This window comes from Coregonus lavaretus (genome assembly GCF_964263955.1).
Source record: "Coregonus lavaretus genome assembly, chromosome: 22".
Taxonomy (NCBI): domain Eukaryota; kingdom Metazoa; phylum Chordata; class Actinopteri; order Salmoniformes; family Salmonidae; genus Coregonus; species Coregonus lavaretus.
Genome location: NC_140009.1, coordinates 39473325 through 39490549, shown reverse-complemented (window position 1 = coordinate 39490549; position 17225 = coordinate 39473325). Strand labels below are relative to the sequence as shown.

The 17225-nt window shown below is 43.5% G+C and overlaps 1 protein-coding gene across 1 annotated transcript in view; it reads left to right on the top strand.

Moving 5' to 3' along the window:
• The window catches only part of samd11 (sterile alpha motif domain containing 11), a gene marked incomplete at its 3' end in the record, with an annotated part of 82499 nt that overhangs the window by 32840 nt on the left and 32434 nt on the right, over positions 1–17225 (top strand). Inside the window, exons 4-5 of the mRNA XM_084187175.1 lie at positions 3546–3655; positions 14574–14666. Coding sequence (XP_084043301.1) covers positions 3546–3655; positions 14574–14666 — 203 coding nt within the window. The remainder of the gene's footprint in view (positions 1–3545; positions 3656–14573; positions 14667–17225) is intronic.

Genomic DNA, 17225 nt, shown 5'->3' with positions numbered 1-17225 from the left:
ACACAAATCTAAGTAAAGGAATGGAATAAGAATATATACATATATGGATGAGCAATGTCATTATCAGAGTGGCATAGGCTAAGATGCAATAGATAGTATAGAATACAGTATATACATATGAGATGGGTAATACAAGATATGTAAACATAATTAAAGTGGCATTATTAAAGTGACTAGTGTTCCATTTATTAAAGTGGCCAGTGATTTTCAAGTCTGTATGTAGGCAGCAGCCTCTCTGTGCTAGTGATGGCTGTTTAACAGTCTGATGGCCTTGAGATAGAAGCTGTTTTTCAGTCTCTCGGTCCCAGATTTGATGCACCTGTACTGACCTCGCCTTGTGGATGATAGCGGGGTGAACAGGCAGTGGCTCGGGTGGTAGTTGTCCTTGATTATCTTTTTGGCCTTCCTGTGACATCGGGTGCTGTAGGTGTCCTGGAGGGCGGGTAGTTTCCCTCAAATGCTAAGCGCCTATTTTCCATCATTATGCCGTTTAATGCGATCAGAGCGCTAATCAGATTGCGTTGAAGTAACTCCATGACACAGTTGTGTCCGTAGCTGCTGCTGCTAGGTTAGAGGGAGCTGGTGGGGCATTGGGCATGGCGGGCAGAACCAAGCCCTAATCTCTAAAACCCCCCTATGGTTTGGCCTTGAAGAGAGGCTAGGGCAGTGGTGTTACTGTGGGAGAGAGGGCTTTTAAGTCCAGGGTCTAAAGTAGAAAATGTACCAACCTCTGGGTTGTACCATTGGATTAGTCTATTTCTTCTGCATCTGTAAATACCAACCATTAGTCTGTGTGATTAACCGGGGCTGAGCTAAAGCAGTGTTTGAGAGAAGGGGCCCGGGGCCGGGTCTTTTTACAAAAACGTCTGTAAAGTCTGAATGGTTTGAGCTACAAACTAATCTATGAAAAGCTGAGACTCTCATGAACACGCACATGTAACATGTTAGAAGGTAAGGGGTTCTTCTACATAGAAGATCATAGGAAGTCCCAGGACATAGTGTCTATAATACTGTAATAAACTCACATAGTTGCTGTCACAAACTCCACACCGTTGCCACTGACTAGTTGGATATTCATTTCCCAGTGAACAAACAATTTCTGCACTTACAGCATTCATATACATTCATTATCAGGTTTTTGCTTTGGCGGACCTTATTTTCTTAATGACATTTGTCAATAAAACTCATGAGTGCAGGTGTTTATGTCAAATAATTTTGTGTTCTACTTGTAGCCCTGGTTGTCCTGAAAAGAAAATGGTAAAACACTTAATTGTGAGGCTAAATATAAGGGCTGGACAGATAAATGAAAAGCCGATTTTTTCTGGGGTCTCGGGACTGATAGGTTTAAAGTAATATTGCAGTTTACTTTACTTAAAAAATATATATATTTAATCAATGAAGCACATGCATAAATAAAATCCCTGTACTGTATCTAGACTGACACAACAAAACGGTCTCTTTCTTTATCTGAATTTGGGGGAGCGAAAATCACATTTTAAACTCCTGAACAACTTAATTGAATTCTGAATGTGTTGAATAAAGCATCTTACTGTAAGGTTGAAGATGAGCAGGGATGAGACCCTAAAGTGCTTGATGCAGGAGTCTTTCATTGGGGTGTCACACACACCTTAATGCCAAGGGGCCTGACAATAGGCACAGGTTGATAAGCCACTAATGAAGTCTGTTTGGATTCCAACTTGTACAAAATGCAGGAAAACAGTGGATAGATGAGAGGTTATTGGTCAGTATAGGTGTGAATGCGTATGTGTGTGCGTGCGTTTGTGCATGCGTGCGGTGTGTGTGCACATGGTGTGTGTGTGCGTGGGGTGTATGTATGCATGGAGCTGTATGTGGTACTGCAGGTTTTTTTTATGTGTGTATACGCTGGTTTTTGTGTGCTACAGGTCACACGGTCCATTGTCTACATCAGTGGTCACCAACTGGTTGAGATCTCCAAGGCATTCCTAGTCGATCACCAAACATTTCTGTAAAAAAAAAACAACGATAAATCCTTGCGTTCAGATTTGTTTTATTCATTTTGCGCTGTTGGCGGTGGGTGCACTTCATTTAGCAGCCCTAGCGCCGGGAAGGCAAAGTGTTTTGAACCATTTCATGTGTCTGAGTAATTCAAGTGCACCTATAGGCCTACCGTTGGCCAATCAGATAGCTCAGATCACTGTGTCTGCACAGTTTCCTCGAGCCATAGACTGTAAAAATAAGCCTCGAAAGCACAGCAAAGTTGATACTGTGAGATTTCAAAACGTTTAAAACCATGACTAGAGAGAGACTCATCGAATACAGCGAAGAGCTGCTATTTTTATGAGTAAATTCATGTTTAAGTTGTTATTCAGCACTTTGTTCAACACTTTTATAAGCCATAAAATGCGCATTCTCCCTACTTCCACTCACGCTACAACCAGCACTACAGCTGCAATGAATGAGGATAGCAAATTGTTCTGATAAGCTTCCATTGTTATTATTAGCAGCTTGGGTCTCTTTTAATTTCGAGGAATATTTCACTTTCTCTGGTCATAGGAATAACAACATGAATTGGTGCATGAGGCAGAAATAATGCAGTGCGACTTGAGTTTCACCATCAGCTGGAAGACTGTGTCCCCTTTTCTCAGAGGAGGGAGAGAAAGCGGAGGGACGGCGAGTCGGGTGAGAGGCAGCCTCACTGCTGCTTCCTCCCTCCCCTCAGACTGACCATCAGATGTCGGCCATCAGTCCAGTAAAAAAAAAAAGAAGCAAATTATTACGCTCACTCAGCTGTGCCTCACAAGTAGGCTAATACAACACATTATCTATTACCAGTGTGATCATATACCTAATTTTTTAAAATATAATTTCAAAATGGTCTGAGAAGAACAACATTGGCAGGGATATTCAAGCATAGCCAATATGCAGTGATAATGTATTGGGCCTATAGCCTAACGCACAAACCTCATTGCTACAAAACTGTTTTTAATTGGTTAATGTTGCATAGGCTTACGTTTTTTAAGTCATGTTCAAAATAAATCTGAGTGGTAGATCTCAGCTTGCATTTTGACTCAGAAAGTGATCTTGACTCAGAAAAGGTTGGTGACCACTGGTCTACATTATGTTTTTCTATATTTCATAATTCTGTAGTAGATTTTACTTTTGAGGACGAAGTTTGTTGTCAGTTGCTGGATAGTATTGAGCAGTTTTGAGTTGTCACGTGACATGTTTCATTTACTGTAGCCATGTAATGTTATGTAATGTTATGTTGTGTTTTATGTTCTGTTATGTTCTGTTGTGTTATGTGTTATGTTCTGTTCTGTTATTTGTTCTGTTATGTTATGTTATGTTGTGTTGTGTTATGTTCTGTTATGTTCTGTTGTGTTATGTGTTATGTTCTGTTATGTTATTTGTTCTGTTATGTTATGTTATGTTGTGTTGTGTTATGTTATGTGTGCTTTTTGCTATGCTTTGTTACAATGTGTTTGTGCCTTGTTGTGTCTTAATAATGTGTAATGTAAAGCAGTGTGTGAGAGTTGCTAACCCCCTGACTTTGTGTGTTTCAGTCGTGACAGTGACCTCTCTACAATCATCTCCAACCTCCACCACACAAGACAGCACGGCATGCCTGAGGACCAGCCCGCCACTGACCTCAGCACCAACACAGGACACACAGGTAAGATGCTACAGGACCTGGGATGGGGGTTTGTGTGTTGTGTGTGTCTTTCTTTCTATCTCTGTATTCCACTAATTTGTAATAAGGTTACGTTTTCTTTACATCAACATGAGTAATTAATCACAATTACGCATTAGTCCCTTAATTTGCTGTAATTTGTTTGATTGGGGAACTTACTGTAAGCTTATTACTGATTCTTAAAGGTGGCTCTCAAGTCGATTACATTTACATTTTACATTTTAGTCATTTAGCAGACGCTCTTATCCAGAGCGGCTTACATGAGCAATTAGGGTTAAGTGCCTTGCTCAAGGGCACATCGACAGATTTTTCACCTAGTCGGCTCGGGGATTAGAACCAGCAACCTTTCGGTTACTGGCACAACGGTCTTAACCACTAAGCTACCTAATGTTCTTGTTTGCCTTTTCTGTTGCACTCCAGGTTTTTCCTTAGCCCCCTGTTTTAAAATACCACTAAATAAATAGCTTTGTTTGCCATTAATCCAGTTTCATGGGCGTAAAGGAACCATGGTGTGTGTTAAGCTAAAAGCCTTCTGACAGCTTACAGCCCAACAGTTAAACACCCTAATAACACCAGCCACTGTTTCATCAGTTTTTGTTCTGAATCAGACTGTTGTAGTTCAGAATTAGACTGAATGTTGGATCTTTATACTTTCAGGTAGATACCTGTGTAATATTTCTGTGTAACATGACAAAAATTAGTGGATTGGTATTTAGATACTTTAGCTGTTGCGTTCTGGTGGTCTCTTTTCTGTTTTGTGTCCATATACATTGTGATCTGTGCCCGTGTATGCATGCGTGTGTGTTTCATCAAAGGTATATTGAGTAAAAAAACATTGTCTTATTTTTCTAAAGATAGATGCTTCTATTTAGTAGACATGGAATAAACTACCACTAATAGGGATTAGTCATGTCTGAAGTCCCCTACTGTTTTGGTGGACAAAGGTGTCTGGAAGGCCATTTCTACTGTAGGGACATACTGTATACTTATTACACTTTAAATGCTCTTTTACCCCAAACTATCTCCCAAATGTTGGGTTGGTAGGGACCCGCTGGTTTGTGGGTTAAAACTAGGTTTAGCCGAGCTGAGACAGTTTTGGTTAAATAAAGTTTGTAACATCAAAGCCCAAAAGGATGGAGTCGGGTCACAGAATATAAACAAAGTGGTAACATTTCACATTAATGTTACCTTTTTTAAAGCTAACCTTAAAGGGGAAGTTCAGGATTTTACAATAAAAGATGTCTAAGATGTTAGATGATTCCTCAGCCTGAAAGTAGCCAATGGGCCAGGAAAAACTGTCATTCATGGTTTGGTTTTCTTTAAACAGTCACTACAAACGTATAAAGTGTTACCAACAAAGTTGACCAACCACATATTGAACCCATAAAGCAGTACCCTTACCATGTACCCTTACCATGTTCAAGTGGTACATAGAGCGTTACCCCCCATGGACGTTCTGTTCTTCTTCATCCCATTAGTCAGAGGGGCATACATGTGGCATAATCACACTCCAAATCCAACACCTCGTCCTCTACTATATCTCTCTGATCTCATCCGTCTAGAAGCTTAATTGCCCATACGGTAGATAATACAGAGGAATGAGGGGGTGGAGGGATGGAGGGATGTCTGTCTATAACTCCCTCATTTAGGTGGGGGACGGGGGTGATAAAGTCTCAGCCGCCCAATGTCTTTAGACCCATGTTTGGGACAGATTTCCCAAAAAGACCTGTCTAATCAGCTGCTAAGCTTAGTGGAGAAATTAGCCTGTGAATGGTAATCTTAATGGAGAAAGACACAAAACGATGAGGGAGGATAGGGGGAGGGGGGATGAGGATGAGGGGAGGGGGGATGAGTGCGGTGTGGCAAGCGCCGGAGGGGGCCTGGGCCTAAAAACTGTCAGTTTGAGCATTAAAGGGAGATTTAACAGGGTGGCTAAGCGGCTCGCTACGTGTCTGTAAACAAGTCCAATCCCATCAGCCACTGGCTCACATTCTATCTGCCAGTTAAATTAGAGAGAGAGACACACACATACACAGTAGTGTGTGTGCACATCTAACACACACAAACGTACACAAATGTGTCCACGCACACACACGCACACACACTGATCATTTGTGTCATATAACAGTTTTAATACCTGACACCTGACACATGAAATCAACTTTTGAATCGTTTTCTCCAAAATACTTTTAGCTATCATGTCATGATGTTACTGTGAACTTTTGTTTCTATATAAACTACTTCAATGGTGACTGTGGCTGTGGTGGGATTGCTCCAATATCAGAGCAGACCCAGACTGGGTCCCAAATGGCCCTATGGGCCCTGGTCAAAAGTAGTGCACTATATAGGGAATAGAGTGCCTTTTGGGACTCACCCCAGACAAACAGTACTGCTAACACTAGTGCTGTACTTCTGTTACATACTTTAGTGTAGTGCTAACTGCTTTCTGTTCTGTTGTAGCGTATTGAGCTCACTCCCCACTGTCTAACTTCCATAGCAGGCCTCCCACTGTCTAACTTCCATAGCAGGCCTATGGTTAGAGAAACAGAGAGAACGAGAGGGGGAAGGAAGGAGAGGGGGGGGGGGGGCAGTGTGCCACAAGTAAAGTTTGGAGAGAGAGAGAGAGAGAGAGAGAGAGAGAGAGAGAGAGAGAAAGAGAGATGAATGAGTGTGGTGCCGGTATCAGGGGAGGGCAGACGGCTGCTGTGGCGGCGGGCGGCAGTGTGTGTGTGTTTGTGTGTGTGTGTGTGTGTGTTTGAGAGTGTATATATGTGTGTGTATGTGTGTGTGTGTGGGTCAGAGGAAAGGGAAGCAGGCTGCTGAGCCGTCTCCACGCCGGAGTGGGCCGTTAATTAAATCTGAGGGACAGACAGGAGGGCTGACTCCCCCCCTCAGCTCCTCTCTTCTCCCTCCCTCCCTCCGCCTCCCAGTACCTTGGCTACTCTGGGGCTGTGGGAGGGAGGGAGGGAGGGAGGGAGGGAGGGAGGGAGGAGGAGGAGGAGGGGGAGAGAGCAGGGGCGCCGGGCTAAGCGTCTGGCTGCCTGTGGAAACTGTAAACTGTGGCTCTGCGGTCAGACCAGAGAGACTAACTGGCGGATAAGGTGTTTTTTGGATAGCTTATTTTTTTGTGTATGTGTGTTTGATAGGGAGGATTTCTTTTTAACAGGGTGTTATTAGCCTTAAAGGGAGCGTTAGTACCATCTTGGTCCATCACACTCCTATTAAACAATCACACACACACAGAGAGAGAGAGAGAGATCACTGATATACAGCACCCAGCCCTCTCCTATAAATTAATGGGTTATTCTAGCTTTATTTTTCCTCTTCAATCATCTCACTCCCTAATCTCTAACCATCTCCCCCCTTGCTTTGCTGCTCCCTACCTATCTTCTTCTCTATCCTTTTCTCCCTTTCTTTCTCCCTCTCTCCCCGTTCTCTCTCTCTCAATGTGTGTGTGTGTTCTTGCGTGTGTGTGTAGCGGCAATGGCGGCAGTGGTGCATCCTCTCTCAGTATGAACGGAAGCTCCTCTCCCTCTCTCCTTCCCTCCCTTCCTCCCTCCCTCCCCCCTCGGTCCGTAGCCAATCAATGAGGGGCTTTCAGCGCCGGCGGAGGCCTGGCGAACAGAGGGGGGATCAATAAGTTATTAGCACCATTCTGTCAGCTGTAATGTGGAGATTGATCGGGAAGCCGCGGCTCCCGGCCCACCCCTTCCCAAGCCTGATAAAGATGACAGATTAACGGAATAAGAGGAGGAATTAAGGAGTCTGGCTGTCTGAGCTGTCAGCGGCCCTCCGTGGGAAGAAAATAGAGAGAAAAAGACAGGAGAGGAAGAAAGAAAGAAAGAAAGAAAGAAAGAAAGAAAGAAAGAAAGAAAGAAAGAAAGAAAGAAAGAAAGAAAGAAGGAATGAGGATGGAAGGAGGAGAGGAGAAGAGGCAGAGAAAGAGGGAGAGAGAGAAAGGGATTGCTTGACTACCTCTGTGGTAGATGATGGAGGTGGCTAGGCTAGGCTAGGCTAGGCTAGTTCTCCCTCTGTTGAAGCCTTCTTCCATTTTTTTTCTTTCTATCTCTCCGTTCTCATCCCTCATTCTTCCCAGTAGGAATTAACTAGTGTAAACCGGTTGGGCAGGGGGCAAAACAGGACTCTGGCAGTTTTGGATGGAGGACTAAGGGGAAACTTGCTAGCTAGCTGGTGTGTCAGACAGGAGACGCAAATGGTCACAAAATATATTTAGTTTGAATGAGGGAAAAACAGGAGTCAGATAGAAACCTTGGCAATGTCCTTAGCACTAAACATCATTGGTCCCCAGGTAGGAAACTAGTTAGCTGGAGAAAATAGCAACTTTGGCTAATCTGTTAGCGGTTAGCAATGTTTAGCCTGAGGAGTTATACAGACAGAAGACTAGTAGGAGCAAAGTAGCAACAAGATCTACTGCAAAATAGACGTCCGTCCAGGTAAGCAGGACGTCAGCAGATGACATCATAACCAGCCATTAGGGGGCAACAGTGAGCGCTATTACAATCAAGTAGGCTTGGGTTTTGCCAGGACGTTTATGGACAAGGGTTTGGACGTCTGATTCTGCAGGGAGACTGTGAGAGCTTGTTGGGTTTAAGGCGGGTTTGGTGTTAAATGGAAGCGCCAACGCTTTAAGAAGCACCATTTAATTGGCTTTAAAAGCTTTCCGCTTTAAAATCCCTGACCCTCAGGCAATGGCTCAGAAGAGACACTGTCTTCTGTGAAGTCGGCCCAAGTGAAAGCGTGTGGGTGTGGGTGTGTACACACACACACACACACACACACATTATGGAAGCTTTAGGTCTGATATAGGCTACTGTATTAAAGGTTTGATAAATCATGTATAAAATAATCAAAAGTATTATGGTTGTGCATTTAGACACAGTAAAGGCCAATGGTTGGACATATAGGAATGGATATGGGAGAAAGGAGGGGAAGACAGGAGCTCCCGAGTTTCATTCAAGTACCATGGAGAAAGAGAGAATCAGTGTGTGTGTGTGTTTGTGTGTGTGTGTGTGTGCACTTGCAGAGGGTTTGTTGCTCGTCCATTAGCCTCTCTCCCCCTCTCTCTGGGGAGGGGTAGGGAGTGAATCTCCTCATGCCCGGAGAGGAAACATCAAACAGGAGGATCATTAGTGAACCTCCTCTCTCCGACACCAGGTTTCCTCTCCTCTCCTCCACAAAACCAAACAAAAGCCTCCAAGACGCCAACTCTGCCACTCCAAACACACTTTCATGCACAGGCTTGCTTTCTTCCATCTCTCTCTCTCTCTCTCTCTCTCTCTCTCTCTCTCTCTCCTTTTCTCTATGTCTTTCACTCTCTCACCCTTTATTCATCTCTCGTTCTCTCTCTCTCTCTCAAATTCAATTTCAATTTAAGGGCTTTATTGGCATGGTAAACCTATGTTAACATTGCCAAAGCAAGTGAAGTAGACAGTAAACAAAAGTGAAATAAACAATCAATTATACCAGTAAACATTACACTCAGAAGTTACAAAAGAATAAAGACATTTCAAATGTCATATTATGTATATATATACAGTGTTGTAACAATGTGCAAATAGTTAAAGTACAAATGGGAAAATACATAAACATAAATATGGGTTGTATTTACAATGGTGTTTGTTCTTCACTGGTTGCCCTTTTCTTGTGGCAACAGGTCACAAATATTGCTGCTGTGATGGCACACTGTGGTTTTTCACCCAGTAGATAAGGGAGTTTATAAAAATTGGGTTTGTTTTCAAATCTTTGTGGATCTCTGTAATCTGAGGGAAATATGTGTCTCTGATATGGTCATACATTTGGCAGGAGGTTAGGAAGTGCAGCTCAGTTTCCACCTCATTTTGTGGGCAGTGTGCACATAGCCTGTCTTCTCTTGAGAGCCAGGTCTGCCTACGGCGGCCTTTCTCAATAGCAAGGCTATGCTCACTGAGTCATTACATAGTCAAAGCTTTCCTTAAGTTTGGGTCAGTCACAGTGGTCAGGTATTCTGCCACTGTGTACTCTCTGTTTAGAGCCAAATAGCATTCTAGTTTGCACTGTTTTTTTGTTAATTCTTTCCAATGTGTCAAGTAATTCTCTTTTTGTTTTCTCATGATATACATACAAAAATGATATGGTAATACAAAATGTAAGTTTACACACTCCCAGGAATGTCATACATGATGGATCATTAGCTTAACACTAACTTTCACACATCTAGATGGCCGGGCGGGGTGGTTGTGGAGCCAGAGCCAGCAGGGGTTCAAACTGTAGAACCCAGTTCCTACATTTGAATATAAAAATGGATTTTATCAAACAAAACTATGCTACATTTTATCTCTGGGACCCTTAGGATGACAAATCAGAGCAAGATTACTGAATGTACAGTAAGTACATTCTTTACCTTCAGAGGTGAATGTATCAAACCAGTTGCCGTGATACGTTTTTTGTTGTTGTGCACTCTCCTCAAACAATAGCATGGTATTTCTTCCCTGTAATAGCTACTGTACATTGGACAGTGCAGATAGATTAACAAGAATTTAAGCTTTCCGCACATAAGACATGTCTATGTCCTGGAAAGTTTGCTGTTAATTACAACAGTCATGCTAATCACATTAGCACATGTTAGCTCAACCATCCCGTATACAGGACACCGATCCCGTAGAGGTTAATATGGAGTTGGTCCCCCCTTTGCTACTATAACAGCCTCCACTCTTTTGGGAAGGCTTTCCACTAGATGTTGCTTCTATTCAGCCACAAGAGCATTATTGAGGTCAGGCACTGTTGTTGGGCGATTAGGGCTGGCTCGCAGTCGGCGTTCCAATTCATCCCAAAGGTGTTCGATGGGGTTGAGGTCAGGGTTCTGTGCAGGCCAGTCAAGTTCTTCCACACCGATCTCGACAAACCATTTCTGTATGGACCTCACTTTGTGCACGGGGGCATTGTCATGCTGAAACAGGAAAGGGCCTTCCCCAAACTGTTGCCACAAAGTTGGAAGTACAGAATCGTCTAGAATGTCATTGTATGCTGTAGCATTAAGGTTTCCCTTCAGTGTAACTAAGGGGCCTAGCCCGAATCATGAACAACAGCCCCAGACCATTATTCCTCCTCTACCAAACTTTACAGTTGGCACTGTGCATTCGGGCAGGTAGCGTTCTCCTGGCATCCGCCAAACCCAGATTCGTCCGTCGGAATGCCAGATGGTGAAGCATGATTCATCACTCCAGAGTCAAATGGTGGCAGGTTTTAAACCACTACAGCCAACGCTTGGCATTGTACATGGTGATCTTAGGCTTGTGTGCGGCTACTCGGCCATGGAAACCCATTTCATGAAGCTCCCGACGAACTGTTCTTGTGCTGACGTTGCTTCCAGGCGCAGTTTGGAACTCGGTAGTGAGTGTTGCAACCGAAGATAGACGATTTTTACGCTCTACGTGCTTCAGCACTCGCTGGTCCCGTTCTGTGAGCTTGTGTGGCCTACCACTTCACGGCTGTAGTCATGGCTCTATTTAATACTGTGCGTTTCCCAGCCTCTGTTCTGGACCTGGGGACTGTGAAGAGACCTCTGATTGAATGTCTTGTGTTGTACCGATGAGTGTTCGAACTGTGTGCCAACTGCTTGAACAGACAGTTTGGTACCTTCAACACCTTGCGTAAGACCAATAATGATACAGTCAATCTCTCCTCAACTTTGAGCCAGGAGAGATTGACATGCATGTTACTGACATTCACCCTCCGTGTACATCTAAGTGCAATACGAGCTGCTGTTTTCTGGACCAACTGCAATTTACTCCAATGGACTCCAATCAAGTTGTAGAAACATCTCAAGTATGATAAATGGAAACAGGATGCACCTGAGCTCAATTTCGAGTCTCATAACAAAGGGTCTGAATACTTATATAAATGTGATATTTCAGTTTTATATTTTTAATACATTTGCAAAAATTCCAAAAAAACTGTTTTTGCTTTGACATTATGGGGTATTGTGTGTAGATTGATGAGGGAAAAATACAACTGAATCCATTTTTAGAATAAGGCTGTAACGTAACAAAATGTGGAACAAGTCAAAGGTCTGAATACTTTCCGAATGCCCTGTATATGTTTTGACCATGACAACTTGCTATCTAGGGTTACACATAGCAGTTTAGTCTCCTAAACTTGCTTAATTGCCACAGTATTCAAAAATAGAGCTAGATGACGTTTAGGGTTGAGCGAGTGATTTGTCCCAAAAACAATGCTTTTAGTTTTTGTAGCTTAGTGGTAAAGAGCGTTGTGCCAGTAACCGAAAGGTCGCTGGTTCTAATCCCCGAGCCGACTAGGTGAAAAATCTGTCGATGTGCCCTTGAGCAAGGCATTTAACCCTAATTGCTCCTGTAAGTCGCTCTGGATAAGAGCGTCTGCTATTTGCTAGTTAGCACCAGCCTATTGCTAGTTACCCATTCTAAAACTGACTGGAGCTCTATGTTAGGGGTGTCATTTATTTATTTTACTGTCGTAGCCGACGTATATACTGTTGAGTAGTCAGTGTGCCTAGACACACAGCATTTATTTAAGGTCAGTGGAAGGTCATTAGTAAAAACTGAAAACAATAATGGCCCTAGGCGGCTGCCCTGCAGTACACCACACTCAACCGAATTTGCATTAGAGAGGCTTCCATTAAAGAAAACCCTCTGTGTTCTATTAGATAGGTAACTCCCAATCCATGATAAGGCAGAGGATGCAAGTTTTTTCAGCAATAGGTCATGGTCAATGATATTGAAAGCTGCACTGAAGTCTAACAAAACAGCTCCCACAATCTTCTTTCTATTAATTTCTTTCAGCCAATCATCAGTCATTTGTGTCAATGCCGAACATGTTGAGTGTCCTTTCCTATAAGCATGCTGAAAGTCTGTTGTTAATTTGTTTTCTGTAAAATAACTTTGTATTTGGTCAAATACCATTTTTTCAAAAGTTTGCTAAGCACCTGTAACAGGCTGATTGGTCGGCTTTTTGAACCATTAAAGGGTACTCTGCTATTCTTGGGCAGCGGAATGACCTTTGCCTCCCTCCAGGCCTGATGGCACACACCACCGTCTTCTAGGCTTACATTGAAGATGTGGCAAACAGGAGTCACAATGTATTCCGCTACCAACCTCAGCAATTTACCATCCACGTTGTCGGTACCAGGTGGCTTGTCCTTATTTATAGATAGCAAATAAAATATCACCTCTTCCACACCAACTTTGCGGAACTCAATACTAGAGTGCTTGTCTTTCACTATTTGGTCCGTTATGCATGAAAATGAAGGCTCAGCGTCTCTTGTTTGCATGTCATGCCTAAGTTTGCTAATCTTGTCAACAAAGCTATTAAAGTGGTTGGAAATATCAAAGGGTTTTGTTATGAACAAGCCATCTGCCTCAATGAAGGATGGAGCCGAGTTAGCTTATTTGCCTAGAATTCCATCAAAGCTTTTTACTATAATTCTTTATATTATTCATCTTTGTTCCATAGTATAGTTTCTTCTTCTTTTTGTTTAGTTTGGTTACGTGATTTCTCAATTTACTCTAGCAGCTGTGCTGTCAGACTTAAAGTATTTGCTATTCCCTTTGCCTCATCTCTCTCAGCCATACAGTTTTTCAATTCATCATCTATCCATGGGGATTTGGCAGTTCTAACAGTCAGTTTTGTTGATGGGCACAACCGGAAAAAGCAGTTTCATAAATGCTTCAAGAGAGACAGAGAGAGACCGAGAGAGATGGAAGGAAGCAGTTGTATTCGGCTTGGCCGGCGGTATGAGTGGAGACCGAGAGAGAGAGAGAGAGAGAAAGGGAGAGACACAGAGAGACGAAAAGAGAAATGACAAATGGCTTCTTCCTTCCTGCTCGCACCACATGCTTTGCACTCTGCATCCCCACCCACTCTTATTAGGCGGATATTGATTTGAGGTCTGTTTGAGGCCAGGATGGGGGATAGAGGGGGGTTGGTGCTGTAATTGTACACTAGATGCTCTCTAGTGTGTGTGTGGGGGGGGGGGGGGGAGATAACTCCCCAATGACCCCGACTGGAAGGGTGTTCAAACGCACCTGCAGGGTAAATAGAGAGGGAGAGAGAGGTGAAGAAAGTGGAGTGTGTGTTTGTGTTTCAGAGAGAGAGTAGAGAGACAGGGAAACGCTCAGGGGAGAGAGGCAGAAAAGGTGAGAGAGAGGCATGACACAATAAACTAAAGAAGAATGAAGCTAAGATTTGTGATGAAACGAGGACAGAAGCCAAGGTTGACTTTTTCGTGACTCTGACTGCTCCTCTTTGACTGCGAGGTTTGGAGCATTCATTCTTATAAGTAATAGCACAACCGAAAGCTTTGTGTGACGACTGACACGAGGGCGAGAGAGAGAGAGAGAGAGAGAGAGAGAGAGAGAGAGAGAGAGTGAGAGTGAGAGTGAGAGTGAGAGTGAGAGATAGAGATAGAGATAAAGAGAGAGAGAAAGAGGGAATACAAGACAGAATGTTAAGAATAGAGTGTGGACGAGACATACAGAGCAAGAGAGCCACAGAATTCCCTCTCTTCACACGCATTCACGCACGCATACACGCACACGCACACACACGTGAGTAACCTAGGCAGATCTGTCATCCTCTGGAGCACAGGGCCCCTCTCATCTTTGACAGAACAGGCATATCTCCAGGCGCCCGTGGCTTCTCGCTCTCTCTCCCTACCCATCTCTCTCTTTCTCTACCCATCTCTTTCTTTCGCTACCCATCTCTCTCTCTCTCTCTCTCTCTCTCTCTCTCTCTCTCTCTCTCTCTCTCTCTCTCTCTCTCTCTCTCTCTCTCTCCTCTCACATAAGTAAAAGAGCAGGAGACAGATAGATAAACGTCAGTGTACTCGGACGCCCTAATTGACCACTGTGTATATTTTTGTTCACAGATGACCCTCTAGGCAAGAGGAGAGCCTACTCCCCCAACAGCAGCAGCGAGTGCCCGTCAGACAGCAAGAAGTCGCGCAGCGTGTCCCCCAAAGGTAAGATTGCACCATGTGTGCGTGTGTGTGAGTGTGTGTGTGTGATGTTACTGATGTGCTGAAATATGTCATGTTTACCATTAGAGGGAAAAATAATATAAGGAGGTTTGGTGGGCGAAGAGGTGTGTGTGAGAAGGATAGAGGAGGGTAGGGATGGAGCGGTAGAGGAGGAGTGGAGCTTCATCGATTTACAGGAAGGAGAGAAACTGGGTGTAAGCTGGTGTTGAGTGACAGTGTGGGTCAGTGTTACAGACAGGTTAGCCTCCTTACACACACAAATAGACATACGCACACCAGTGGAGGCTCCTCAGAGGAGAAAGGGGAGGACCATCCTCCTCAGTGAATTTCATATAAATAAAAATTGGAAAACATTTAAAAAAGTTATCCTTTTCAGATAAAACTATACTAAATATAATCACGTCACCAAATAATTGATTAAAACACACTATTTTGCAAAAAGGTCTACAGTACCCTCAACAGCACTCTTTAGGGTAGCACCATGGTGTAGCCGGAGGACAGCTAGCTTCCGTCCCCCTCTGGGTACATTGACTTCAATACAAAACCTAGGAGGCTCATGGTTCTCACCCCATTCCATAAACTTACACAGTAATTATGACAACTTCCGGAGGACGTCCTCCAACCTATCAGAGCTCTTCCAGCATGAACTGACATTTTGTCCACCCAATCAGTACCGAAAGCGTAAACTACAGCTAGCTAGCACTGCAGTGCATAAAATGTGGTGATAAGTTGACTCAAAGAGAGAGAAATACAATAGTTGAACAGTTTTCCAAAATTAAGGAGAAGCAAGAGAGAAATAGAGAGAGAGAGAGAGAGTTCCTCATTTCTTTCCACTTTCACTTTCACTTACTTATCTAGCAAATGCAGCTAGCTAGTTTAGCCTACTGAAACACCCTGCACAAACAGAGGGATGCTATGTTAGATAGCTGGCTATGACTTTCCAACACAACACTGGAACTCTTCCAAGTCAAGGTAAGCTTTTGGTTTTACTAATTTATTGCCTCTGGGGCCCTCCGGTGTAACTGCTTACTGACTGTACACTGTAACGTTACTGCATGATTGTAGCGGGTTTACTAACGCGTTAGTTCTATTAGCTATGATGACTATGACGTTACTTTAGCTAACATGGTGATAACGATGTAGGCTGTGTGTAGCGGTTTGGCTTGGAAAGGTTTTTTCGCCTGGTCACATACAGCTGATTTTGTTGTGCATTGAAGTCCACAAGCGAAGGAAAGAGGTGATAGGAGGAGAGTGGGTGCTATGAAAGTGAACTGTGTTTACGCGTGATCAGGGGTTCATGAAAAACATATCTTAAACGGAAGCAAATAGAACAAAACGAGGATAAACATACCAGAATTTGTCCAACATAAACTCTAATTTGCAACTGTTGGACTAATGATTACACCCTATATCAGCTAGATGCAGGCAAGAGTGTGCAAGGCGTTTTTGAATGTCACTGTCTGTCCATGTGTCACCTCAAATTTGTCTCTCGACCTGTGTGCACCTAACGTACGTTGTAAACTTTCATTCATAGGCTAGGTTGTAGCAACCTCATGATGGGTATAGGGAAGATTTGAGTATCATGTAATAGCCTAAACCTATCGCTGTTACATTGAACTGCGTGAATGGAATATGATTGAGAGTCATCCAATATGCTGTAATAGAAATAAGGCCATGCTCATGAAAAAAAATTGTCCTCCCTCATCTTAAACGGCACTGACCGCCACTGACACACACACACAAAAAATCATACACACACATACGCATGTGTGCGCACGCACGTTACACACTCTCACTTTACCCCTCACACATTTACAAGCCACATGTTCAACTGTGTTAAGACTGGTTTATACTTTGTCTGCAGACAATTAGAATGCGACAAATGTTGCTGGTCAAAACAACATTTAATTTCTGATGTCATGCAGCCTGTCATTTTTGTGTTTATACTTTTTCATAACGACAACGACAAGTTTATTGTCAGGCGACAATAGAATGTTCATGATGTCACTGCGACAACCGTCTATAGACATGTCGATAGACCAACTGTATACCAGCCTTTAGAGAGATATGTACAAGCCATCAGGAATGGCTACTTCCTTTCCTTACCTCTCTCATCCAGTCGCTTCCCTCCCATTCATTTCACCCTTGTGTGGAGGGAAATAGGAGTCCCTGTGAGGAGCCGGCATGGCCACCCTGTCTTGTCTGGGGTCCTGACTGACTTCCTCAGTCACTGATGCATCATACAGCAGGCAAAGCCAAGGGCAGCCCACCCCTATCCTGCCCCGTCTCTAAGGCGACACAAATTACATGCATGCACATACACAAAGACAACATAGGCCGCACACACACAGAGAGACAGCACACGCCACACACACAGAGGCAGCACACCACACACAGATGCATGCACACGCGCACACACAAACACAATTATGTTCCGTCTTCCGTCAGTACTATCCATTCTCGCTGTGCATCTTAGTTAGCCCTAACTTTGAAAGTTCAATGTTTTAAACTTAGGAAGGAATAGCGTGAATAGTTGTGAAT